A 27,548-nucleotide genomic window follows, 5' to 3' on the forward strand; every position below is an offset into this window, starting at 1 on the left:
TGAAGTACCACCGCAGCGGTAGGAGGGCTCTGAGTGGAAGCATCAAGCAGCTCTGGGTTTGTCTACATCAGTTTGTAATAAGCATTAAAAAGCTTGGAACTGGAGCACTCCAGTGCTCTCAGCCTGTGGAAGGCAGGGAGGAGAACCCTTTCTAGTTCAGATTCTGGGGCAGCCTGGCACTGCTTCTTCTGCCTCTTTGTTCTGTGTTTGCTATCTCCTGCTCAGACTCTCGTTCAGAAAAGACACAGGCTTTAGTAAGACGAGGGCCAGGCGTGTGGCAGCCCCTTCCCCGGGGAGGGAAGTCTGCAGTGAAGTGTACAAATGGGCTCTGCTGGCTTAACCTGGGGAAGCTGCTGCTTCTGCTCCAGACTTGCTCGGGAAGTTGGGGACTTGTCTCTGGTGGGAACTGCCTTGCTCACTGATGGGAGATTAATGGCCACTCCTGTCTGTGCTCTGCAAATGGCCAATGGCTGTGACTCAAGAGGAGGGTTGGACAGCTGGTTAATGCCACTTGCATTTTGGAGACATAACTTCCATATCATTGCGGCTCTACCAGCGGGAAGCACTAGACTGAGGAAGGCAAGAAGGGTGGTCCTGCAGTTAAGGCATCGGGACTCACGGGATCTAGGCTCAAGTCCCAGTTCTGCCACAAACTCTCTGTGTGAATCACTGAAACTGTCTATGCCTCAGCTCAGGAGCAATGCAAAATGCTCTCTCGCAGGGTACTCATGAATGTCTCAGAGGTACCCAGCTCCACTGCGGTAACAGGACTGTGAGCACCGAGTCAGGTAGCATGGGACCTGGGAAGGTCTAGACAGCATTTTGGAGGCCACTTTAATAAATATTCTGCAGGAAATAATAAACCAACCTAATGAAATGTCTCCAAATGATACACTTCCAAAAGACCCACCTTCAGAATGCCCCAGCAGGGCAGCCCGGAGAAGTGAAGCCTGCTTCTCCCACATGTCCTACTGCTCTCTCACGGCTGGGCGGAGGCTGTGGTGATGGAATTCAAAGCCACCAGACCCCGCACTGGCTATTTCAAAACACAAGAGAAAAAACCTCCAACTTGTTCATAAAAAGTTATTTAAAAAGAGAGAAAGAGAATCATAACACTGTACACTGCTGGGCAGTTTGGCCTGGTTAATAAAAGGCCTTTTTCTAAGCAAATATATTTAAGATCAGAAGGAAAGAACAGAGCTCCAAAGACCAATATGACAGAGGGTTCTGAAGCCTTTATATATATACGTATAGATGGTATATTTGTGTGTGTGTGTGCATGTGTATAGATATGTAGGTATCTACCTACTTACACACCCACATAGTAAATATTTATAGATACTGACCTCTTCAGATTTAAGTCCAAGGCACTTTTTACAGTGAACAGGTTAAAGCCATTAGTTTAAAACATGCCTGTTTCCGGGTACAAATCAGTTTTATGGCAACGCTGTCGGATGCATCTCCACCCCTTCCCCCCAAATTTAGGGAACCCCGGGTTGGCAGGGACCACGCATATGGTTAGCAGAATTAGGAAATGTGAGCTCTGGATCAAATCCTGCCCGTGGATACGTACAAATAACAACCAGAAGTGATTCATAGTTCAGGGTTAGTGAATCAGAGCCCACTAAGTTCACTGGTATGAGCTGACCTCAGTCATGGCAGTTCCCCGGTGGAATCCTGGACTGGTAGTTAGCCAAGAAAGGAGATATTTTCAGTAACAAGCCAGTGGAAACCCTGCCCTGCTCTGTGTCTCACAGTAACTGTGCTGTTAGCAGTGATCCGGAGAGTCTGAAATGAAGGGGAAGCCCTCGAGCTGACTTTGAACAGACCTGGTGAGAAAGCAGCTCGCTTGTTGGGTAATATCCATTCAGGCAGGAAGGGAAAAGTGTGAGCATCTTTGTTAAACGCTGTGGGCCAGAGGAAGCATCAGGAAAATAGCCCCCATCTGACCGAGGGAGGGGCACTAATCCTGTATAGGAATATTTCCCCAAACCCCAAAAAGCCCTTCTCTGTAATTCAGTTCTCGTGGTGTGGAGGGGTGCACAGCTGGGTAAGGGGCTGTGGCTGGGAGAAGAGCAGATTTTTGTGGCATCAGCCCCCTTCAGGGATATGTTTGTGGCAGTCAAGGATGGTATTATCGTCAACGTCTCCCTGTGGAGCCAGGATGCATTATGGCGATCCGACCCGGAGGCAGTAGCGCAGGGTGCAGTTTGGGCAGGAGTGGAATCATGCTACCAGAGGAGACAGTGAAAATGGGGTGAGTTGACGGGAAGCCAGAGTGGAATTGTGCCAAGGACTCATCCTCTGAGGATGCCCTGAGCAATCCCACAGGTCTTGGGACTGCTGCTCGTTCCATGGTCTGGCAAACCTACCCCATCCCTTTTGCTCTTTCATGGGTTTCCTGTAGGGATCTTTTCCTTTGCAAGAAATAATGTAAATGATTCTTATGAGAGTCCCAGGGCCAGGAATGAGCGGTTGGACTTCTCGTCTCATGCATTCCCCTTGACTAAGAGCTTGCAGACTGGAAACCGAGGAAAAGGGAGTGAAGGATGTTTGTTGCCTGTGATAGGCTGGCGGCTGTGCATGTCTGAATGGTGCTGAGCCAGGGAAAGAGCACGTCCCCTCCTGGCAGCACTGACGACTCAGCGGAAAAGGGTGTTCGGATCTCCAGAGAGATGAAGACTTGTTGGGAAGCATGGGGGGGGAGGAGGCCAGCGAGTGTCGTTCTCCGAATGGCATCTAGTCACTGTAAGGGTGCTGCTCTGGAGCACTGCAGACCGGAGCCCACGAGCAGTGGGGATGACAGGGCAGGAAGGCACTGAACAGAAAAACAGAACAAAGAGGTTTAGGGCTGGGCTCTTTGGCTGATCTGGCTGCTCCGTGCTGCATTGCTGATGGACTCTGATTGTAAAGCGGCTTTAGCCAGCCCAGGAGGGTCACTCCGTTGTAAGACAGAGCTTCTGGCCACTTCTCGCTCTGGAGGGAAGGAGTCTGACTAGGTCTATGTGCCGTGCGGATCCTTGGCTGTAGTTCCAGACCCTGGGGGCCATTTGGAGCAAGCGTAAGTTGGAGCAGCCCTAATTCGGTACAGGGAGGCTGGCCAGGCACCAGCCACAGGGGAGTGGAAAGGGAAGAGCCTCACGCCAGCATTGCACACCCACCCCTGTGCAGATCAAGCCCAGCCCAGTTCCAAGGCAGTCATTAGAGGTGGTCTGTTTGCTTGTTCTGAATACTTGCAAGCCACAAGCATCAAAAACCCAAAGGTGAGAATGGATGAGTCCCCAGAAATGCGTAATGTCTCTGTTCTGCAGTAAGGAATATCCCCTTGTACCACCAGAAAATCAGCCTCTCTCAGAATTTAGGACTCTTTATACCAATGAAGAAATGTGTCAACTCTACCCTGTGGCAGTGTCGTTCTGGAGTATCCTATGAAGCCTGGTATCACACTGGCATCTTAGGATTGGCTGTCATCTGACCCCAGAGGGCCCTGGCACCATCCAGACCTGGCATGGCTCATTCATTTCTGGCTAAGAATGTTGGGCAGTTCCTCAGGGACCTAGTGGTGACCAGGCGGGGCAGTGCACCTCAGTGAGGCACAGAGCACTGTCGGGTCTGTTTCACTTAAAACAATTTCCCCTGAGAGCAGACCTCATCTGCAGCAGCAAACGTCCTCTAGGCAGGGCAGTACTACACCATCACACAGGAAGTCATGTGATGACCGAGGGCGGGGGAAAAGTCCTGAACACACATGGTGCTGGGGGTCTTGGGGACAACAGCGGCTGAAAACCAAATTTCTTTGCTGATCTACAGGCCAGGAGTGACTCAGGGAGCTTCCGTGTGCTCCCTCCACCTGCCCTGCAGACACGCTCTACTCTAGGAGGACATTCGGACCCTCATCCTCTTCTGGGCGCAAGCTGTTCCCAGGTCAGAGCAGCGCGTCTGCATACTGGGCTTCTGTCCTCTGTCAGTGGGCACTGAGCTGAGGCCGTCAAGCCTTGTTATCCCGACTGAGCAGCACAGACTGCACCGAAACCACAGGGCTCGGGAGAGAAGCATTTACACTGCTCATTCCACAAGATCCTACGTCCCACTGGGAAAACTTGAGTTTGCAGAGCTTGGATTTTGGATTCATGCAGTTTGTGGCCTAGGCACCAGGCTCCTGCATTCGTTTGGAGACAGAGAACGAGGGAGAGAAACTGGCTGGCAGGGCATGTTAGGACTTGGATTGGCCACTTTAGCTGGTGGAAACTGGCATAGCTCGTTGAGGGCAGGAAAGCTACACTGGTTTGCACCTGCTGAGGACCTGCCTTGACTCTCGGTGTGTAGCGCCTATGCAATACATAGGAACAGTCAGAGGGTTAGGAGTATGTAGTCTCTACAAATGGATTGCAAAGGCTCTAATCTGATGACCATTTGCCTTAAGTCCCTGTGTTAAGCTAAAATCTGCAGTGACTTGTACCCAGAAACAGACATTTTGACAGCAGGCTGACATCTCTGCCTGCTAACAAACTTAATGGAAAGTTACAATACCTTTTATAATATAGCAATATATTTCATAGTTAAAATAAACTATTAGGCTTTTCTGCTATTATTTAAAAAAAAGCAAGCAGTACAGAGGCAAGATGCAAACCCATATTGATGCTCATCATCTAAGTCTGAATAGAAACACTTCAGTTTTGAGAGTTGCAAAGAGGATGATATATCGGTTCTGGCATTCTGCTTCTTTGTGGTTTTTCCCTCGTGGACAGTGCAGAATAGAGGTTCTTGGAGCAAAACTGAGGCTGTGCCAGGAAATGAGATGTGCTGAAGATGGGTGGGTCCTGTCTGAGATTCAGAATGAGAATTTCTCTGGCATTAATGAGCCAGAGAATAGTTATTTTTTCCCCTTCCATCTACCATAAAATGTGGGCATTGGCTGGTTCAGTCTGATTTGCGTGTGGTTTGTCACTGCTTTTTGTCTGTAGAATGTCAGCATCTCTTTGGGATGATAACGATGCGTTGAGTTTTACTCTTGTGCTTTTCCTCCCTCAGCCTCAGCCGGTCTCAGTTCTTCCCTTCCTTTGTTCTGGTTCAGTTGGAGGGGGTGTCATCTCCTGGCCCGTTACTGCAGGTTCCAGAATGCCTTTCTCAGGTGTGTAAACAGCGGTACCCCCTGCTACTGGGAGATGGAGACTGGTTGTTCAAGATTTGCCAATGGGCTACTCATAGGGAAATTCCAATTCAGGGTGGGTGTTTCCAGTATAGGAGAGATGCCAGGTCTAGTTTATACAAGGAGTCCTATTAAAGCAGCTTAGTAAATCTAGGAAAACTCACCTTAGTTACTCAGGGTAAGCCTAGGTCATTGTGGAAACTGACGCTATACAGCAGAACCTCAGAGTTACGAACACCTCGGGAATGGAGGTTGCTCGTAACTCTGAACAAAATGTTCTGGATCTTCTTTCAGAAGTTTACAACTGAACATTGACTTAATACAGCTTTGAAACTTTACTATGCAGAACAAAATGCTGCTTTCTGTTCAGTTTGTTAGTAGTTTACCTTTAACACAGGTAAACTACAAATACCTGGGGTTTTTTGGCTCTGCTGCTGCCTGATTGCAGACTTCCGGTTCCAAATGAGGTGTGTGGTTGACTGGTGAGGTTGTAACTCTGGTGTTCGAAACTCTGAGGTTCTACTATTACTACGGATGTGCCTGTCTCATTAATATAATCAGTGGCTGGCTTATCCTTCTACTAGCAAAGGCTGTCTGACACCAATGGCTCTGTGGAATCATTTAAATGCCACTGCAAACATCATTGCTGTCACTTCCATACTAACTTTAACAATGGTAGCAGGAAACAAGGGAGTAAAAACGGGTATCAGAGGTAGAGTCAAACATGCTGTTGCCACTGATAGTTAGATTAACCAGACTGCTGTCTAAGGTGCTGAAATGTGAGGGACTGCAAAACTGGTGGCGTAGAGGAACAGTAGTGCCTGGTACTGCAGGGGTGACAACTGGAGTACTGGACCAGTCAACTGAATCACGGAACATTGCTTGTTGCAGCACCAAAGATACCAGCTGGCAGTGCAGTTGAGTATCTGTGTCTCTTTATAAACCAGCAGAAACTTCTGTCAAGATAATAATCAATCCTAATGAAATCACACTGTACTAGACAGTTATGCCTGTAGAAAAATTCTCATATGCTACGTATGATATTGAAGCTTTCACTGCTTGTGCTTCATTCCTCACAAAAGCTTTGAATCTGTTAGTGATTTGGCATTTTCCAGTCTCATCTCATTCAGTAGGATTTACCAAAATTGATTATTAGGCACAAGTTCCAAGTTTCCTGTTGGTGATACTGATCCTTTGCAACCAATACTCCCTTTAGTGATCTAAAACTTGAGGATATATTTTTCTGTCTCTTGCTAGTACTTATATCACGGCTTCAGTGTAAGATGCTGTTGTTTAGTCCTATGTGAACCACCAGAGATGAAGACAAGTGTATTTTATAACACTATTTAGCATTTATAGAGCCTTTCTCATCCCTAGACCTGAAAACACGTTATAAAGATGGATAAGCTTGTCCTCACCATCTTACAGGAGGGGAAATGGAGGCAGAGAGATGGGAAGTGACTTGCCCAAGGTCACACAGTGAGTCTGTGGCAGAGCCAGGACTAGAACTCAGGGCTCCTGACTCCCAGTCAAGTGACCTAACCACTGGCCTACACGGTATTTGAAAGGGGGAGCAGATGGCTACCGTAGCTAGAATATCTCCTCCTGGCCAGACTGGAGGGTTACTGGCAGTGATGTTAGCGTAGCCGTCTCTCCTCTCTAAATACTGCAGTTAGGGCTGGGAAGGAGGGGGACAAGGCTCAAACGATGGCAGTGGAAATGGACGCACTCCTGAAGTAGGAGAAAGGACTGATGGCTATGACTGGGAGGGTGACAGGCCAAGCAATGGTGTGGCTATAAACCGAAAACCTTTCCCACCATGGAATGGGGTGTGCCTGAGCCCTGGCTCCCCAGCACCCCACACTGCAATGGGCTTTGAGAGCTGATGGTGATTATTGAACGCTGTCGTATGGAGGAAAAAGCCTGCAATTCTCAAGATGGTGACAGAGGTTCTGGGTGAGGAGTACCATGGCTATTGGCGCAGGAAGCCCTCTGAGGGTATGTCTACACTACAAAATTAGGTCGATTTTATACAGTCAATTGCGTATGTCCACACTAAACGCATTAGTGGGGTGAGGCTGATGGAAAGGTGTCCACAGTGCCCTTGTTCCTGCTGGCACGGGGCTGGGTAACATCCTGCCTTGCCTCTGCAGTACTTCTTCGGAGGGTGTATAATTTCCCTCCTGACCTCGGTCAGTTGTATTTATGGAGGCTCATTTTGCTCCTGCATTACCGACGAGGTTACTCAGACCTCCGTGGTACTAGGGCATTATTAGCAGAACTCCCTTGGTATTTCTGCCACAATATGCAGCAGAGCAATACCGTTGTGCCACCAGTGTTAGCGCGGGTGGGAAGAAGGAGTATTCCTCTCTTCAACTAGTGATGGTTTTCTAAGAAACTTTCAGTGTAGGGTTTGAGGCGCACAACACCTACCAGCAGCAGCAAGGAGAGTTTTGCATGTAAACCCCTCTGCTGATGATAGATCCCTGCCTAGGTACCTATGGAATCCAGTGTTCTTTATGGAAGTGAAAGAGTTACAGAGGAGAAGCTTCCAGGCTAAGTATGCCTGGAGTAACACAGTGACTTTCAGTACAATTAGAAGACACTGCTGGGTGATGTGTAATTAATATCACAGAGTAATTACATGGTTACTTCATCCGTTTAAAAATATATAAATATCCTCTGCTGAGTTTTCATTAAGAGCAGCCAACACCATCCCCGGAGTTCTAAGAAAGCAAGCCAGCGCCTTGCGGCTGCCCGCAGGACTCTGAACAAAGACCAGACAAGGCATTCAAACAACAAAGGCAGGAGCTGGGGCTGAACAAAGAGTTTTTAAAGAAGTGAAAATGTCAGAGGGAGAAGGGAACATTTTAGTTCCCAGAGGAAGCTGGGAGGTGTCCAGGCCCATGGTGACAACCAGCAAAGATTAGCCATCTCTCTCGCATGGACTGCCCTCTCCCACAGCCAGTGGCGGGGGTGGTAACTCGCATGTCCATCCCCACTCCTGACCATTGCTGTTGAAGGCAGCTCCCCCAGCAGATGGCCATAAAGGGCAGGATCTCGGGCTGTGGATATCTGTCTAGCTGCCTGTGAAGCTGCGCATTGCATCATTTACCCCGGGGTGGTTCTGCTGCTAGCTACCAAGACCCAACAGAATCACTGCAATAAATTAGTCTTTTGTTTTAAACTGATGAAGTGTCCTAATCAACATTCTTTTCTGTCTCTCCCGATTCCTACCTCCCATTAAAGCAACCTCATGGTTAGGTCACAGCAGTGTTTGAGCTAGTAGAATGTTATTGTTGTCAGCCAAGCTGAAGGCAGGGGGGAGAATTTTTAAATTCATGTCACAAGTTAAGACCCTCTCTCTAACTGGCCCTGGGTGTTTCACCTTTCAGTTCTGAAGCCTTTTCAAAGAGTATCTGGATTGGAGTGGTACTGGATTATTTGCTGAGACTATAAATGGTGGCTCTGGTTTGTGGGTGATGCAGGTAATTCAAGATCCACCACAAACCTTTTTCTACTCCTCAGAGGGGTTTTCAGGAGGAATGCAGGGTGCCTCCTTGAAAGCCCTGCAGTGCAGTGACCCTTGCTCCAGTCAAACAGGACTGGATGCAGCTCCAGGAGGAACCATCTGGTTCCATTCCACAAAGCCCTCCCTGACCATTGGCTGAACGCATTGCTTCTGCAACCCTCGCTGCCCCGCTGACTCAGGGTGCTTGGAACTCAGATGCCTCGCATGGTTTCACTGGAGTGGCAGTGCATTTTTAAACAATCCATGTTGGATTGACTTGCAGTGTGTTTCATCAGGGCCTCATCATACATCTCCCTGTAACCACCCTGTAATGCAATAAACACCCCCACGAAGCCAGCATGCCCCAGATGCCGTGCCCAGCACCTGAATGCTGCGCTCCAGCACGTGGCTTCAGGCAGAAAATGGATTCACTCCTCTAAAGAGACTCAGAATAAAGCGAATGAAGCACCCTCCCCTAGCTGGAAATGTGTGTATGTGGCAGTGTTTTGGCAGCGGGTGGGGTGGCAAATGGGCCTCTGAGCTCAGAGCCTGTGCAAGAAGGCGAGATATTGGCAGTTCCCCAGTAGGGCTGTGGGAGGTGCAGGAGGCAAAGGGATAGCAGTCTTGGCAAACTAATTGTCCTCCTCCTCCACTCTTCCTTGGCAAGACACTTAACGAACAGGGCTAGGAGGAATGGGGACGAAGGAAGGCCCTGGAGAGAAGCAGCCCCCTTGCCCATGGCTCACAGCCCGCGCTGTGGAGTACTCTCCCTCTGGTGCAGCTCCGTTGCTTCAGTGCTTCGGACTTTTTTTTTTTTCTATTTGAAGACCTGAGATTGAGTGTGGATTTCTGTCCTCCACCAAACACTGCAGCAAGGGCCTTGCCAGAGGCTTCCCCTCACATCTGCTTTCTTCTCATCGCATGTAGAGGCACCGAAACAGAGATTGGATTTCTGGTTCCAAGGCGTTGTTGAACTCCGAGGGCTCTGAGCTAACCTCGGCGTTAGTTCGGTCGTGCTTTCAGCATTGGCTTGGCCTGGATGTTTCTGGCAGCCAGAGGGCCGGAAGAAAGTTGACTTGACTCTGAAGACCCACAAGTAGCTCTTCTTGTCTGTCTTCGTAGGGTTTGGGGGCTCAGTCTGCAATTTAGCAGCTGCTTGAACTGGTGTAAGGGGTTGGGAAGGAGGTGGAGCTGATCCCAATCGGACTGTCAGACAGGGGCGTCTGGGGGGTGCCCCCTGCCATACTGATGCCACGAGCCTCAATAACAGCTGTGAGGAGCTGCTGCTGCTGGTGGCGCAGGGTTTCGGCAATGAGCAGGGGAAGAGAATTGAAGCTAGTGGTTAGCTGCTCCAGTTTGGACTCTAGGCTGCCAATCTGCTTCTCCAAGTCCTCACTCCGGTCATTGAGCTCTGTGATCAGGTCATACATAACGTTCTGCATCTGGGGGACAAAGAAGACATCACTGGGATTAGTGCAGAGGACACTCACAACCAGAACAAGTGAGAGGTAAAAGCCCTGTTTACAGCTGAGCTGGCTCAGCTGACAAAGGCCTGCAAGCATGGAGCAGCAGCCGGCAGGATGTTGCATATGAAAGACCTGCCCTGTCTCTCTTGGAGATCAGGAATATTGGGGGAGAACCTCTTGGGTTGCATTTCTGATGGGCTGGGGAGAGCAACAAGCTGGCTAACCCTGGAATGAAGCCTCAGAGGCCGAAAGTTCTGTACTGGGACTAGCAGAAAACATTTCACCCTGTGATTGCTAAGTGGCAAACGCTGGATGTTTACTCTCTGTCCCGCCGAGCTGTTGGCTGTAGAAACCTTGAAAATACATCTTGTTGGCAAATCCTGCGAAGATTAAGGACAGAACATTCTCCCAGCTGAGCAGCCCCTAAACAGCTAATGGCCAAAAATTAAGAAATTAAAACCGGCTGCTGTCTTTTGGGAACGCTTGGAATCATCAGAGTCAGAGCATGTAGGACTAGATCTAAATAACAATGCTGCTTCGCACTCAGGTAGCACCTTCCATGGAAAGATCTCAAAGCGCTTCACAAAAGTAGGTGTTGTCTAAGGCCCCTAGAGGGTCACACAGTGAGGCAGTAGCAAAGTTGGACTTGCCCCTGCTCTAACCAATAGGCAAGGCAGCCTCTCTGGAATCTGGCAAGTGGAAATACCAGCTCTTTAGGAAATTACAGAGTCTTCCATCACATTTGGTCCTTTTTGCTGGGGTTTGAGACTCTTGGTGTGGTCTGACATGGCTGCGCACACATACAACCTCAGTGAATTGATTTCTGCACACCTCCACCTTGTGATTCTGATGCTGTTCATAAAATAGAGATGGGAACAGACAACCACAGGTGGCTGAAAGGGGAGAAGAAAGGGAAAATTACAGCAGGGAGGTGCAAGTTTGATTAGAGGGAGTTAGGGTATAGTTGCACCTAGCTAAACCAATACTTGTAACAAATAGAGCGGTGTGTGAACAGTGAAGCCTTTTCACATGGATCCCGGGAAGAGGGGAATCTCCATTCAGAGACTGAACTTCCAGTGCTACAGAGCAAATTGCACCAGAAGTGCTGAGTCAATAAGTGAAGCTGTGTCCTGTGTAGCGAGGCACAAGTGTATTTTCCAAATCAAGACACGTCTTTAAAACGAATCAGTGACCGTTAAAAGAAAAGCCTGTTACAGGATTTTGCTATAACGAGTTTATTCCTTTACCAGGTTTTTACCAGAGAGATGCTATGCTCTTCTAATTTGTTGCCTGGTGACTGAATGCCGGGGGAAGCCTGGACAGAGATGAAAGATGTGAGACTTCTGGCTGGTCCAGAGCATCCCAGTAAGAAAGACATCGATCAGCAGAACATCAGAGTTCACCTCTCAGCTGCAAGGTGCACACGCTGGCAGCAGCTGGAACCGTCTGATTTAACTCTTTTCTGGCAGGACTCAGCCTAGGCTTGATTGTGTCAGATACTTAGATTTATTTCCTGGCGGTGCAAGCAGCCTGTGCAGCTTCGCCTCTGGCTAATGCTCTGCAGCTTGTTCTGTGTTACGATCTAGCTGCACGCTGCTGAAATGATTAAACATGATCCCCATCCTCAGCTATGCCTATCACCCACACACCCATTTGCATGTGTTCTGCCTCCACCTCTAGCCCTTCATCTTCTGCACTGTGAGCCCTGGAGGCCATGAAGACGTCACCTGTTTGTACAATACCGAGTACAACAGGGCCCGCATCCCGACTGGGGCCTTTGGGCACACCCATAGCACAGTAACAACAAAGAGAAGAGCGACCTGCTTGCTGGGTTGGGCCGGATCTTCCTCTGGGTTTAGGCTACACTGCTGTGTGGGTAGTTCCTGAATTGCTCGTGGGTAATTTGGGACACTGATATTTGCATCATAAGGATAATCCCCATTGGGGACCTACTGTCTTAACCCATCTCCGCAGGAAAGACAAGCCATCGCATTGACAGCAACCCAGCTTCTATTTGTCCGGGAGAGGAAGCACCAAGCTGCTCCCTAAATTAAATCATCTTTTCAGCAGGACACTGCACATGAAAACTGAGCTCTTAGTCTGGCTCTCCAACTAGGTTTCCCGCTGCTACGAAATCTAACCCGGGATTGAGATGAGAGTAACCAGAAATAATGTCCTCCTAACATCTGAACCCTGCCGATGGAGCAGCTGGGCGTTCCAGGCCTGGGAGCTTTTAGCTCTTGCAGTTCTTTGAAGACATGGACATTGTGACGCTGCTGCGGCTCCATTGATATTCTATCTCGGAGATGAGCCCCTGTCTGCGGGGGTGAGAATTTACCAGAATTTTGTCTTCAAATGAAGAGCATCTTTGGCGAATGTTTTAGACTGTCATTTTCAACAGGGCCTGAGCTAGTCCAGCTGCTGCTGATTTTCAGTGGGAATTGAGCACCGCTCTGCCTAAAGCCCCTTTGAGAAGCCTGACCTTAAACGATTGATCCCAGATCCTGCTTTGCTGTGTGTGGGTTGCAAAGGAACCTGGCACACCCCATCTATGCCAGCTGTTCCCGTTCCAGAGATGAGGCACAATACTATTGTACCTATCCAACTCCAGCCTCTGTTAGAATACACTGCCCCAATCTCTGAGTGCAGTAATAGCTACAAACGGGCTGTATCCCTTGCTGCAGGGTATGAGTAATACCCCTATCATTTCCAGATGCCTAGTGTTTGACCTTTTGTCTACTGCGTTCAGCCAGCTCCGACTGACTGATTATACAGTAAATGTAGATGAAAGGCTTGCAGCCCTGTCGGCCTCGGAGAGAACTTCAGAGACTTGCCTTGGAAAGATCAACCAGCGTGTTGGCCTGGTCACTCAGCTTCCTCTGCTCCATCTTCACACTGCGCAGCCTGTGGAAGAAGAAAATGCTGATACAGCCATGTCCTTTTTCCGTGTGCTGGTCCCTCCAGCCGCATTAACTGCTCTGGAAACCCAGCTGGGATTAGCCACACACAGCACATGGGTCACAAGAGACAAGCATATTCGTAATTGCATCCGGCAAGGAAATGGAAAAATGCTCAGATTTGCTTCTCTACGAACTGAGCTGGAACATCGAGGTCTGGCCCATGTTGGTCATTCTCCCTCCCACCCCACTGTTCTTCTGGTCGCCATTTGGAGTGGATTCCACTTACTGGTGAATGGCTTGAAGGAACTTTCTCTGATGCTTCCTGACTTTGGCATGATCAATCTTCTTTAGCAGCTTTGTGTGTTTGTAGATAAGCCACGTTTCCCGAAGGACGTTGGCTGCAGCATTCTTGATCTGCAAGACAAAAGTGGAGACCCAGCTGCAGGTTAGTTCCTCCCCCTGGCTCAGAGAGCATATGGGATGCAGTATCTTGTATGTTAGGCCTGGGGCAATGGTTTGGATTGGTCTGTACTGGTCCTACAAGCTGCTGAGCACCCTCCCCTCCCATTAAAGTCAGTCAGAACTGAGGGCACTCGGCACCTTACAGCACAGCTTGGCACTTGGCAGGATCGTGCCCTTGCTCACGAGAGTGACGGGTAAGAAAGAGGGTTGGTGGCGAACGGGCAGATCTGAGGAGACATGGGATGAGTGGGCTCCTCCTTATGCTGACACGGTGCTTTGCTGGGCACTTCGCAGGCGAGGCAGGAGTGGATTGGGGACCACGCAGCAGTGTTCTTGTTTGGGTTCCCACACACTCCCTAGCCTGCCTCTCAGTTTTTACCTTGCGCCTAAATGTGCAACAGTCTGCCCTGTGCTGAGCAGGACCACGTTCTTCATGGAACCAGTTCCAGGCCATCCCCACATGCCTGGCAGCTAAGTTCCCTCTAAGCTGCGTGGGCGCACAGCAGGCTATCAAGAGGCACGCAGGCGTGAGAGGGACCTCTCTCCCGGACCCAGAGCAGCAGCAGCCGGTGAGAGGCTACAACGAGAGAGGGCTGGGGGAAGTCCTCTCTCCCCACCGCAGCCCCGGGGCAGCCTGCACCCCAAACCCCTCATCCCCAGCCCCACACCCCAGAGCCTGCACCCCCAGCCACACCCCAACCATGTTCCCCAGACCTGAGCCCCCTGCCACACTGTGAACCCCTTGGCCCCACCCCCACCACACGTCACCTCCATTTTGGTGCACATAACAAAATTCATTCTGCACATGGGTGTAAACAATTAGAGGGAATCTTGCCTGGCAGATATTTACCCCTGTCCCCGAGAGGACATGGATTCTGTACTGGCCGCTGGTGTGAACATGCCTCACGTGCAGAGAGGAATCCACCCCCAGTGCCAGCTGCCCCTTCCCCACGGTAGCCAAAGCATTGTAACAGCTGTTTCACACACAGGTCGGTTTGGTTACACTGGAAATGGGGACAGCACCATAGCAATTTCCTGTACTTATCCCCGATGATTAAAGCCAGAGCTTTTCCCCTTTGCAGCCCCCTCTCCATGCTATAAAGCCACATACTCCTGCTGATGGCATTCCCATATGCTGGCCCGGAAACGGCTGATATCACTCAGTGCACCACCCATTTGAGACAGACCAACAGGATCCAGACAGCGAGGGAACAAGTTTTCATTTAAACACAGACATCTTGAGTCATTAGTGGAAAGAGCAGGGGAAGTGTTCCTTGGTCACAGGCAAGCCAAGCTGATTTGTAATTAGCTGTTACCGTTTGGGTTTTTGCATGTTTTGCTCTGTGTCAGGAGTTTAAGCACAAATACCCACTGCTCAGACATTTCCAAAAGCTTTGCAGATTGCGACGGTGCTGGGGCAGGAGAACAAAGAGAGATTGTGAGTACCAGGGGGAATTTTTATACACAACCTTGTGAGAGTAACCAACAGCCCGGGAGACTCAGGTCCTCTGTCTACAGAACTGGCAGTGCAAGTGAAAGCTTCCGCCAGTCTCTTGTGCTAGTGCGTCGCCACCGCTTGGAGGGACTGACCGTGGCGAGTCTTCATGGCTCACTCCATCTTTGGCCTCGCTGTGGAGACTGCCAACCAGCCAATCGTTTGGTTTTGTTACGGACACTTGTCCACTAGGGACTTGACTGAGACCCCCCCAGCAGCCGTCAGATGTTAGTGACTCTTGGTCACCTGCTTCCCAGGTTTACTTGTCTCCGGTAGCAGGTCACACCTGAACACAGGCCTGTTCTATCATTGCCGGTGCTGGCGAGAGAATGAACCAGGGCTCTCCTCTTTCTACCACCCCCAAGTACTGCACTTCCCATACACGGGTTTATAATTAAATTTCACATTAGGCTGGTGGTTGTGCCCAGAGTAATCAAATCCAAGTATTTCTCAAATCAGGACTCCACGTGCTCTCGTCTTGGCTAGGCCGGTCTGTCAGGTGTGGGAAAACCGGATCCTCCGCCTGCGAACACACACGCACAAACCACAGTGCAACACGGACATCACTGAATTTATTAACCCCCTTGCTGGTGGCTCGGTCTGAGAGAGTCTGTGCATGAGCCTGGCTTGAAGAGTCTGCTGTTAAACTGCAGCTTTGGTGCTTGCTTTGAAATGAATTGGCCACAGTCCACTTGGCACAAAGCCAGCACATCAATAGCCGCGGGAGGAGGAGGAGGAGGAGGAAGAGGTTTGATTTTTGTATCGCTCATGTCACCGTAAACGCCACTGTGGCTGTGGGCTCCCTGCAAGGCAGGCACTCCGCAGTTCCTGCCCAACACCCCTTCCCCGGCCTCCTTGGCAGCTTGCTCTTCGCAAGACATTCCTCCCCTGCCAGAGACTCACGCTCGGAATAGGCATCCTGCAGAAAGCAGTGACCCGGGCTGGGCCCCACGACCCACCAGGAGTGAGGGAAAGGAGGAACGTGCAGATTTCCTGAGGAAGGAGTGAGGCACCAGAATCTCCCCAAGGTCCCTGGATAGTCTGTGGGGTACGACAATTTTATCCCTAAGCTTCTCGGGGGCTCTTCGTTTTCCACCAGATTTTCCACTTGGATTTTATCTGTAGCTGCCTTTGATTTCTGTAGGACCTAGAGCATCTTTAACAAATAAAACATACATGAGGGTTGGGGAATGGGGGGGAGGGGGGTAACACGGGGCTCTGCTCTAGCAAGGAGAATGGAGAGACCAGAAAAGAAGCTGTAAGGAGGGTGCGTAGACAATTAGGCTTCCTCCGTTTTCCTTCCAAACATCACTTCAGGGGTTTGTTGCTTTATAACAGAATCCCGGTTTTATCACCAAAAGGGACCAATCCACTGCATGGTCCTTGGAAAAATACGTCCCACAGCAACCTGACGGCTTATTTTTTCACCATGCTTTAAAATCCCTTAAAAATGAGCACAGAGGAAGCTAGTTTTGCTCTTCTGACTGCCCCGATTCCCTGGCTATGAAGATGATAATTTCAGTTCTCTGCTGCTTATGGGAGGTATCTGGTTTTGCTCCTAGATTTCTCCCTCTCTTCAGCAGGAGGGCACTGCATTGCACTCAAGATTTGTGTAACGTTCTTCATCTCTGGCAGTTTCAATTCAATTCCCTGCCCGTGGTCTCAATCTCCTTTACTGCTAAGTCTCCACAGGATCCAGACACATTTGAAAATTGAGTTTCCAAGTCGTGACGCTGAGCCAGTCCAAAGTCACATACCTACCTCTGCTTCACTGCCATCTCACTCATACAAAAAATTGCTGGCGCCATTCACATTTGAAATGACATTAAGTACAGTCACCACAGGGTATAAAGTGATTATACACTGCCAGAGTTCTAGTGCAGTTCCATGGCTAGGCTGCAGAGAGTGGGTCCTCACTGATTTCTTCCCCTCTGAGAAACTCTCTCATTCATGCTGGTGAAATCCAGGCTTAGGGTTTTGTCTATACTCACAGTGCTGTACTGGTGCAGCTGCGCCTCTGTAGAGCTTGGTGGAGACACTACCTACCTCCACCTCCCCGAGAGGCAGCAACTGGGTGCACCGGGGGGTGAGGCGGTGTAATTACCTTGCTCAGGGGTGTGGATTTTCCATAGTTACGTAGTTACATAGTAACTCGGCTACAGTCAGGGGAGTTGCACTAGTGCCACACTGGTGTAAGTGGAAAGATTAGCTCAGGATGCTTTGCATGGATCATCCACTCTGACTCATGAAAAGTTAATGGGCCAAATTCAACCCTAGTGTAAGCAATTCCCTTCGCTTCAGCTGAGTTGCACCTATTTATACAAGTGTGAACCTGAATACTCACAGCGAGAGGTGTAACTGCGCTGACTCCATCCTCTCCTTGTGGAGCGGCTCCCTGGCTAGACTCCCCTACATCTGTCAGAACCTACTGCTACCTGCTGCACTCCAGGCTGGCTTGGTCTATGCACCATTCTAGCTCAACACGAGGGCTCCTCTGGAGGCTCTTGAAGAAAATGGAAAAAGGCTTTAAGAATGAACGCCCCCGGACAGAGGTGCGAGTGGGGGTCTGTGAGCACTAGGCCATGATTAACAAGGTCACTTTACCTCCTGGTTTGCCTCTGGAAGGCTCCATGAGGGGCGGCTCTAGCAATTTCGCCGCTCCAAGCACGGCGGCACGCCGTGGGGGGCGCTCTGGTGGTCGCCGGTCCCGCGGCTCCGGTGGACCCCCCGCAGACGTGCCTGCGGAGGGTCCGCTGGTCCCGCAGCTCCGGTGCTGTGCTGGTCCCGCGGCTCCGGTGGACCCCCCGCAGACGTGCCTGCGGAGGGTCCGCTGGTCCCGCGGCTCCGGTGCTGTGCTGGTCCTGCGGCTCCGGTGGACCCCCCGCAGACGTGCCTGCGGAGGGTCCGCTGGTCCCGCAGCTCCGGTGCTGTGCTGGTCCCGCGGCTCTGGTGGACCTCTCGCAGGCGTGCCTGTGGAGGGTCCGCTGGTCCCGTGGCTCCAGTGGAGCATCCGCAGGCACATCTGCGGGAGGTCCACCGGAGCCGCCTGCCGCCCTCCCGGCGACCGGCAGAGCGCCCCCCGCGGCGTGCCGCCCCAAGCACGCGCTTGGCGTGCTGGGGCCTGGAGCCGGCCCTGGCTCCATGAGGAGTGTCCCAGAAATCCCTGCGCTGCCCTGAGTGGCTCTGCAGCTTTCCCTTCAGCCCTTTTTGGGAGCAGATACTGGAAATCAGAGACATGGGGCCACATGGATGAAATTCCACTGAAGTCAACAGAGCTGCACCCATTTATACCAACTGAGAAGTTAGTCCAAAATGTGGTAAGCCCCTGATTTGATGTTCTCTTGAATCCCTCTGCTGGCCAACCCGCCCACTATGGCTCTAAATAACACAATATCTTGTTCACTTGGAACTAATTCTTTAGGAGACTTTTTCTCTGCTCCTACAGCAAAGGCAGAATAAGTCCTGTCAAAGGATTTGAAACTTACAGTAAACAAACAAAACTACATTTTATAATGAGTGTATCATGATCTCTGTTTGTATTGTGGATTCCTTTGCCTAGTACACAGTGGGGACCATCCCAGCATAAAGAACGACTGGTAATTGGGTGGGCAGCTGTCTGAAGTACTGGCCCTGCTGCTGAAGTGCAGAGAACCTGGGAGTGATCATTAGGCCCTGCCCAGCTGGGACCCTGTGCCTCCAGTCAGCATAGGCCTGCCCTGGAGAGATGAGGAGGAGGATCCCCTTCGGAGAGGGGAAAGGCAGCCTGTCTCCTCCTAGGACAGGGCACTTCCTCTGCTTGGCTGCACAGTTGGGCTTTCCAGATTTTCCTAAATCCCTTGTAAACGAGAGACTTTTGGAGCAGAAGATTGAGAGAGAGCTGGTGTTACTTGCTCATTACAGACTTGACAGCTCCTCTTCCAAGCCTGCACAGCATCCAGACCATGTACGGATTATACAATTTATTTTCTATTATGCTACAGCAGTTGCCGTGCCACTGTAGCGTGAAGTAGGCTGTACTTTTTGTAACAACAGCAGAGGACTATGTCCCTGAACCTTCCTTTTGACCTCTGTATATTCTCCTAAAAAAACCAAATACAAAAACGCCCTCCGCCAACACAATTTATAGTCAAAGCAAAGCAGCTCAACTCTCATGAATAATTCCCCAGTGAAACGGGGCTGCAGGGACACCTGGGCATGCATTGCTATGACTCCACAATACAAGTCACTCCATGCTTAATTCAGGCTGCAGAGGATTAAAGCAGAGCTCAGTTTCTAATGACGCTCCCAATGAGCGGCAGCCTGACAGAGACCTGTTGAGCACAGCAGGGCTTTGACACTGGTGGTGGTCGGTTTCAGGAGCCTTCTTGGGAAAAATATTCGTGATCCTCATGCAGACAGGAGTGTTGGGAAAACTTGTCACAAAAGCTGTCCTTAAAGAAACAGCTCCTGACCTGTTCAAGTGCTCCATTGCTCTGTGATGGACACATCTCTGCCTGGCCTACAGGAGCGTTTTCCCCTTTGAGTGCTGTCTCTGCACCAGGGCACCAGCTCAGTGATCTTTTGAGCTCTGCCCCAGAGAGGAGACTTTGGTTTTTCATTTTAACTAGCCACTTCCATAAGGAAATGAGGAAAATTACCTGGAGTGACCAAGGGGGAAATGATTTAGCGAAGGGCATTTTGGAGAGGAAAACATTCCTGCAGAAATGTGGGGAAACAGACACACTGCAGCATTCCATGATATTTTTCTGTCAGGGCTCAAGAAAAGCTTATAGTGCAAATGGCCAGCGCCCCCCTTCAGCCAGCATTGTTGATGCTTGAGGAGTTTCTGGGTACATGCAAACTTTCTCCTCCCGGATCAATGTCCGGTCTCACTGTGATGTCACAATCTAGTTTACAAGATGAGAACTGTCAGGCCAGACTCTCAGCAGGCCTAAAGCAGCATCGTTCCATTGAGATCAAAGTGGATTTACAGCAGCTGGCTTAAGGCTTCCTGCTGTTACATTTGGGGATTTTTACCCCAACCAGCTGTGACAGACGCCTCACGGCCTGGAGCACCTTACCCGCTTCGTCAGCTGAGTGTCCATCATGAAGTTGTGCACGTGCTTCTCGGCTTTGGTGAGTTCCAGTTTCCTGGCCACCACGGCCACCACCAGGGCGGTGCAGCCAGCCCCCTGCCGTGGGAAAAGCAAGGGGAGGAGAGAAGAAGGCAAAGAGTTAATCGTGGAGCAGGGAGCAGCCCCCTCCAACTTCCAAAATGCCACTTGCCTTCCCGCAGAGGGACACTTGGGATGAAACCTTGCAGTGCTGGTGCTTTGCACCCACCCGAGGCTCTCCCAGCCATTTACATACCCCCCGCCCCCTTGTGCAGCAGGGCAAATATTTAATTACTCCATGGGGTCAGCTGCCCACAGTGCTGGACACGTGTCCTTGAGCGGCTGTTTGTGGAATTAATGGACCACGCTGCTGGTTGGCAGGGGGTCACCAGGAAACCGTCGCCCTCTCCTGACCCTCCCAAGACACTCAGAAGCTGCACCCAATACTCCAGCTCGGCTGGTGCAGTGGCATAGTGCCCCCGAGCTAAGGAGCTGGCCCACTGCTTTTAGGCGGAAAGCATCAGGACTAGGGAGCATTCCTGGCTCCTGAGGAAGTCTGTTTTGTGGGTTAGAGCGGGGAGTCAGGACTCCTGGGTTCTATTCCCAGCTCTGGAAAGGAGCATGGGCTAGTCATCAGCCCCCAGGAAACTGGGCATCAAGACTCCTGGGTTCTGTTCCCAGCTCTGGGTGGGAGCGTAGGCTCACAACTAAGCCAGGGGGACTAGGAGCCCGGACTCCTGGGCTCCATTCACTGCTGTGGGAAGATTGTTAATGCAGGCAACCGGGACTCCTGAGTTTCTTACCCTGACTCACTGTGTGACCTTGGCAGCATATTCCTTCCCCTCAGTTTCCCCATCTGTGAAATGGGAATAATGACACTTACTGGCCTGACTAAACCCGTTGTTATTTAAAAAATAGCTTCCTTTATGAGAGTCATGGAGGAAGCCCTTTGTGTGTCACCTGTATTAGGCTGCAGGGCCACGTGGCTGGGAAGAGGATGGATCAAACACCCCAGCAGGTTTGCAGGCGCGCTCCCTCGCTCTCTCTCAATCTCTGTTTTCTCTCATGGAGCTTCAGGAAAAAAACAAACTGCCTATGCTTTTGGCGCAGCTGAAGCTGACACCTTCTCCTTGGCTCTTCCTAAGTGATTCCTTTAGAAAAGGCTGCTGGCACCCTGCACGTTGGTCAGCTACCCATTTTTACTACAGTGAGGCTCGGCACAGAAATGAGATCATGTGAATCACTGTCTCTATCTCGTCCTCCCTCCCCCCTTCTCCCTCTCCCTAAACGGTGACAGCTGGTAGCTCCTTTTTACCAAGCAGTTACAGTAGGAACTGTGCCCGTTCGAGTCGGGATCGGTTCCATTTGGCAAACGGAGAGCCCAGTTGGTAGCTATTATCTCCTGGACAGATTTGGCTGTAAAAGCAAAAGGTGCCAACCTGAAAGCGAATCGGTGCATGTGTGAGTGAGAGAGAGAGAGTGTCTGCCTGAGTCTCCCTGTGTGCGAATGAGACCACCTCCCCTGTGCTGCCTGGCAGAGACCGTGACCTTGGGGAGTGACCTTTCATTAATTAAAGATCATTAACAAACATCTCGGTCTGAGCTGAATCCTGCAGTTCTCCTGGAAGGCTCCGTAAGTACGCTTTTCATTCCCTCTGTTCCCTTGGGAGTGGAGGTTCTTCTGGTTCGCCCAGTCTAGCTTGGGATTGGACATCTGCCCTTGGCTGTGAGGTTAGCTCAGGGCCAGTTCACTGCTGCAAGCGATTTTTGCTATTGCTCTTCTCTTCTGCCATGCCCATCATGGTGGTGTCTGAGCTCTGCAGACCCACCCTGGATCTAACACCAGGCTGATGTCTTTTACAGGGTGCACGTCTGAACGTTGCAGATATGCCAGGCATCCGTGCCTGGGGACTACCTGCCTTTGTTTCTCCAGACAGGACTTCCCATGAGATGGAGGCGGTGGGTTTTCGGGCCATGCCTCAGGTTCACAATAACTCCTGGCTTCTCTTTCAGAGCTTGGTGGGACAAGTGCTACTTCCAGCCTCTGTCCCTCTGAAAATCAGGCCAGACTCGCTGGAACCCGCTGGGAGGACTCAGCCTTCACCTGGAAGTGATGGAGGCTCTGTCCGTTCTCCATGGACCTGGCATGATTCGTAAGCCCCTGGGTCACTGGGGAACCATTTCCTTCCTTCCCTGGCTGTTGTGCAGTTAATTCTCACCCTGCACCCCGAAAGTGACTGCACTCAGTGATGCTGTGTGCATTAGCCTGGGATCTGCTGAGATGCTCTGGTCAGAATAGGGAGCAGGGGGATAGCCACACTTCTTACATTTTCATTCTCTTCCCCTTTCATCTTCCGAACAGACAGCGAACTAAACCTACAACCTTGCTGAGAGCTGAGTGGGATCACCTCCATTTTACAGATGGGGAAACCGAGGCACGGAGCGAGGCAGGGACTCACCCAAGGTCATTCAGGGAGTCGCTGTTAGCCCGGGGATTAGAACTCAGGAGCTCCTGGCTCCCAGCATGTGCTCTTTCCACTAGAGATAACACAATCTCTCTAATCCTCTAAGGAAACAGCTCACCGATGGGGAAACTGAGGGTCTCTCCCCTGCTGTTCAGGGGAGTTTTAAAACCTGGGGCAGCAAGTCTCAGAGCCTGGCTCTACAGACTCGGTCGTGGAGCTCACGCCTGGCACTACGAACAGGTGTTCAGGCCTGGGCTGGAGCTCAGGCTGTGAAGCCCAGGACAGTTCCTCAGAGTCGGCACTCCAGCCTGAGCTGTAACGGCTGCACCGGTGTGTTTAGCACCCTAGCACAAGCCGCAGCAGCCCGAGTCGGTGGAGTCAGGCTCGGAGGCGCAGCTGGCGTTTGGTGATCCATGGGCTGTGCTGACAGGTGTTCCACGGAGTAGAATGGCTGGGGTTGCACTGGAGGGCTCCTTGTGGTTCATGAGCCCCTGGGGCTCAAAGAGCAGCAGGCCAGACTGTGACAGGCAGCATAGGTGGGTCCCCTATGTAATTCACAGCACATTTAACCACGCTGGAGGGCGCTGTACAATCCTCTGGGTACTCAGGTCCCCGCTGTTCTGGGACAAAGCGTGCTAAAATCAAATTAGGCCATTGGGTGCCTGGGACAAACTCGCCTTTTTGAGACGATGCGGGGCGGGGGCGGGGAAGCCAGCTTAACTCCCTCATCATCAGGGTGGTTCTGAGCAGGCAGGGTCCCTGACACCCGGCTCCCTGTATGCTTAGCCTCACTCACACCTAAGCCTGACCCTTGTTGCTTCTGTTCAGCTGGGGAGCAAAGATGCTGCTTGCTCTCCTCCACCGAGGCTGGCTGAGCAGAGGGGCTGATCTGTCAGCTGTGGCAGGAAGCACCATGGGCTGTGGCAGGCGCTAACAGACTCATTTTCTGGCTGTTTGCTGGGAAGTGTCACACTCCTCCCCTGTTTGGCTGGCGTTACCGTGGCAGCAGCCAGATAAAGTACTTTCCCAGGCTAGCGAGTGAATGCTCCCCAGGGGAGCTGCATTGATAGGGTCTGAGCGCACTGGCACAGCACAACAGCAGCAGGAGCTCACCATGGAGGCAGGACTAAAACCCAGACACTGAGGGGTTGTTTCTGGCATGTTGAAAATTATCCTTCTTGAGAGTCTGGCAAGCCTGGGATTCTAGGGGCAGGAGAAGGAGGGGGAACCAGTTGCTCTCATAGAACTTGGAAAATCTGTGAACTGGTCGGCCAGTGGAGCAAATTCATGCCTCTGTAGTTGGCATGGTCCCGCCGGACGTGCCAGCCAGCGGGTGGCTCCCACAGCACTGCTCCAGCCTGATGCGCTAGATCCCACTGTGCCCAACCTTAGTCCCACTCAGTAGCTAGGAGGAGCAGCAGATGCAGCCCATAAAGGAGAGGGTCTTGCAAGGGAGGCAGGCAAGTCCTGGCAGCACAGTGGAGAGAAGCAGAGTGATGACGGAAGAGGAACCCGTGGAATGAAACAGGGCTGGGCTTGGAAATACCTGACGCTGTGTGTGCTTGGAAACGTGTTAGGGGAGCAAGCTGAGGCCTGGTCTATCACTGAAATGTCAGCTGCCCTACCTCTGAAAAACCCACACCCCTGAGAGCTGCCGTTCAGCCAACCTGAGCCCCTGTGGAGCTGCTGCGAGCTCGCCAGAAGGATTCTTCCATTGCCCGAGCTATGGCCTCATTGAGAGCTGGATTAAATACAGCAATAGGAAAACCCCCTTTGTCGGTGTCATGAGGGTCTACACTACACCACAGCACTGGAGTGGCTGCAGTGTAGACACAGTGTAAACCTGTCTCTCTGGAGTTCCCAACTGATGTTCTGGCCTTTGTGCACCTCCTGTGAGCCCAGGCTGAGCACCCATCCAAGGCAGCATGGGTAGCGTGGACCATCCCTCGATGCGGAGGACCTGCACCCAGGGCTGTGGACCACTTAAACCCCAAAGGTGTAAGCAGGCTTAATTGGTGCACAGGCCTCATGCAGCTACTCAACACAGGTAGATTTCTACCCAGATTTCTGCGCACCCCACAGTGGTTGCTGGGATCTCTCCTGACGATAGAAAGGAAGAGTAGAGAGAAGACACATCCCTATCCCCAGCACCCAATGATTGGGGAGGGAAGACTGGGCCAGATCCTGAGCAGTGCCAATTTACACCAGTTGAGGACCCGGTGTTGTCTATTGACTGGAGAAGCAGAGACCCACACAGCAGTTCCAGTACTGTCTCCTGGTGGAGGTGGTGGCATTTGCCTGGTGACAGCGTGTCAGTACACAATAGAGCTCCGTCAAGATCATGTTGCATCATGGCCCAAACAGTGCAGCACAGCACCAGGACCTCCCACACAGACAATTTTGTGCATCTTCGTTCAATAACGACCCATCCATCTCTCTGGCTAGTCAAGGTTGCACACCTCCATCTTCAAGTGCCTCTCAGCTTCTCCTTCAGGCTGGCTTCCATGGGACATCTTCAGCTGGAGAACTCTAGAAGCTGGAACGTATCAAGAGGATTTTGGAGAGGGGACCCGGTATCTCTCACTCAGCCCTGGGAGAACTGACTCCATTAGCTTAGTTTATGGAACACAAACAAAATGAAATATTAATGAAGAGGTGAAAATGACAAATGGAATGAGGGGGTGTGGAGACTTCACAGCTGGCTTCTTGTCTGTCCCAAGGATTCCTATAACAGCTGGAGTAGCTCCAACGTGATTGAAACCAGCTGGCACTGAGCGGTTTTAGGATGGAATCTAGTCCCCACAAGTACACTAGGGATGCTCACCATCTCTGTTCACTGTTCTGACAAACAGCTCTAGGAACCAAGCACCAGCCTGCTCCAGATATTGGCTTGTCCTGGAAATATCCCTACCTGTGATGGGGGTGGGTCACCCCAGCCTCCTGTACCAAATCCACCCATCCTCTGTTGGCCTGGAAGCACGGAGTCTGCTTTGCTTCTCTCTCAGAGCGAGATCGAGAGACGCTTCTCTGCAGGCAATGTCATTGCGCTGGGAGAATCAGCCCCAGTTCTCCCTCCTGCTCACTCTGGTACTGCAGCCTAGAGCTGACAGGGCCTCTGGAGGCCAGTGGCTGGACACCCCGCTGTTGGGTGCTTTCAAAATGCCTAGCCAGAGAGGCGAGCTGTGCGATGCTGTGAGGCAGCTGCCATAGCGTCTCCTACTGAAATGCAGAGGAGCTCCAAGTGTCTGCTGTGGTAGGTGAAACTCCCTGGTAGACAGGAGCCACAGCACTCTGACCCCTGCTTGGTGGCTAATCACAGCACAGTTACTCGGGAACTCTGCAAGATGCCTGTTATTAAACCTAGTCACAGCACACACACATGCAGGCCTAGCCTTGGCTTCCATGTTCACCATGGTAACCAAATGGGGAGGTTGCCTTTAACTAATTACTGTAATCATCCCGGGGAGCCTGGCATAGGAAGGGTGCGGCCGGGGAGGGAGGAGAGAGAAATGACTCCGCAAGAGAGAGATTCCTTGATGCAGAGGGTGCCCATGAGGACTAGCGCCTGCCTGGGTAACCCCACGGAGCTGTTGGCCTGAAGAGGGGCTAAGGAGCAGAGTTCCCCGCATCCAAGTGTACGTGAAAGAGGAACAGGCCTTGGCTAGCGATATAAATGGCTGTGGGACTCAGACACCGGCTGTAAAACAGTGGGTAGCCATGACTGGTTAGTTTAGCTTCAGGAAAACAGGGAACATTATTGTATTCCAAAGCGAGGATCCTAGTGTATAATACACAGCAAGAGTCGCCCATTGTAGGCTGCTGAGGAGTGAGGTAGCTGGAAAAGTATGCTGTACCAGGTGATGTTTCAGTCCACTAATAAAAATATTCTCCCCGCTCCCTTTATTCTGCACCAGTCTCCCAGTAACACGTAGCATTGCGAGGAGGCAGCTCTGCACACTGAGGAAGAGGCCCGCTTTCCACAGCTTTTCTTGAGCGTGGCTGCAGGAGCTGGGAGGTTTTGATAGTCAGTAAGTCAGTGAGACAATCCGGGACAGTCAGTCAGATGGGCTGCAGCTCAGTGTGGGGAGAGAAAGGCAGATGCTTGTAAAAACCAGTGGCTGAGAGGTTGGCCTGTCTGGGACAGCTGCCAAACCCCACTGCTGGGCACTGATTGAGGGATATTTCTGTCGCACAGACCAGGGTCTCTGTGGAGCTGCTCTGATCAGATCAGAAAACTTCTGTCACACAGCACTGTTCAGCAGCCTGTACTCAGTGCCAGCCCTGTACTTGTTCTAAAGACTCACCTGTGCCCATTATATATCCCCAGCTCAGCCTGCGTGGTTTGGCATTATCTGCCTGCTTAGTGGGCAGCTCTCACTGCTCCACTGAGGGTTGGCAACCGCTGCCGTAGCCCAGTATTGCTGAGACACTATACACACTACAGCCTTCCCACCCGCGTAGCGCTGTGCATCCGCTGGCTACAGAACTGGGCCCATGGTACTTTGGGGCTTTTCAGGCATCCACAGAGACACACCCCCTCCAAAGTCGTGTGTCAAGATCTGGAAAACACCTGTTAGAGCCTGTGTAAGTGTCACTCACTCCTCAGGCAAAGGACATGTCGGATCCATGGAAGCCCAGCGCAGTGATCCAGAGACCGGAGTGAGTTCCACCACTGAGTGCCAGCCTGCCCGGGAGGCCTCCCGTTCGTCCCATTGTCCCAGTGCATGCAGTGCCTCAGATTAACGCTGTGAGCTTTGCTTACCATTGATGAGGGTTTGACCTCCCCAGCTCCCAGCATCCTGATTGCTCACAGCCTTGCTGATTTTCAGCAGCAGAGCAACAACTGTGAAGTCTTGCTCATAGACAAACTAGCTGAGAAGCCCCCAGCCCATGGGGAAGGAAGGGGGCTCTGTAAAATCCCCCAACCAAAACCTGCCTTGTCTTGCTTCCCAAGCTGTAGCCCTGGGTTAGACCCTGGGAGGGGAATCAGGGGAGTCCTAATGGAGC

At 51.3% G+C, this 27,548-nt stretch overlaps 1 protein-coding gene across 1 annotated transcript in view; it reads right to left on the bottom strand.

The window, feature by feature from the left end:
- Nucleotides 1-1,131: 1,131 nt before the first annotated feature.
- KCNN3 (potassium calcium-activated channel subfamily N member 3) overlaps nucleotides 1,132-27,548 on the bottom strand; it is a 77,932-nt gene continuing 51,515 nt past the window's right edge. Inside the window, exons 5-8 of the mRNA XM_044990982.1 lie at nucleotides 20,044-20,154; nucleotides 13,313-13,440; nucleotides 12,961-13,030; nucleotides 1,132-10,102 (exon numbers count right to left, since the gene is read on the bottom strand). Of these exons, the coding sequence (XP_044846917.1) occupies nucleotides 9,806-10,102; nucleotides 12,961-13,030; nucleotides 13,313-13,440; nucleotides 20,044-20,154 (606 nt within the window). The 3' untranslated portion in view covers nucleotides 1,132-9,805. The remainder of the gene's footprint in view (nucleotides 10,103-12,960; nucleotides 13,031-13,312; nucleotides 13,441-20,043; nucleotides 20,155-27,548) is intronic.

This window comes from Mauremys mutica, chromosome 17 (assembly GCF_020497125.1).
Source record: "Mauremys mutica isolate MM-2020 ecotype Southern chromosome 17, ASM2049712v1, whole genome shotgun sequence".
Lineage (NCBI taxonomy): Eukaryota > Metazoa > Chordata > Testudines > Geoemydidae > Mauremys > Mauremys mutica.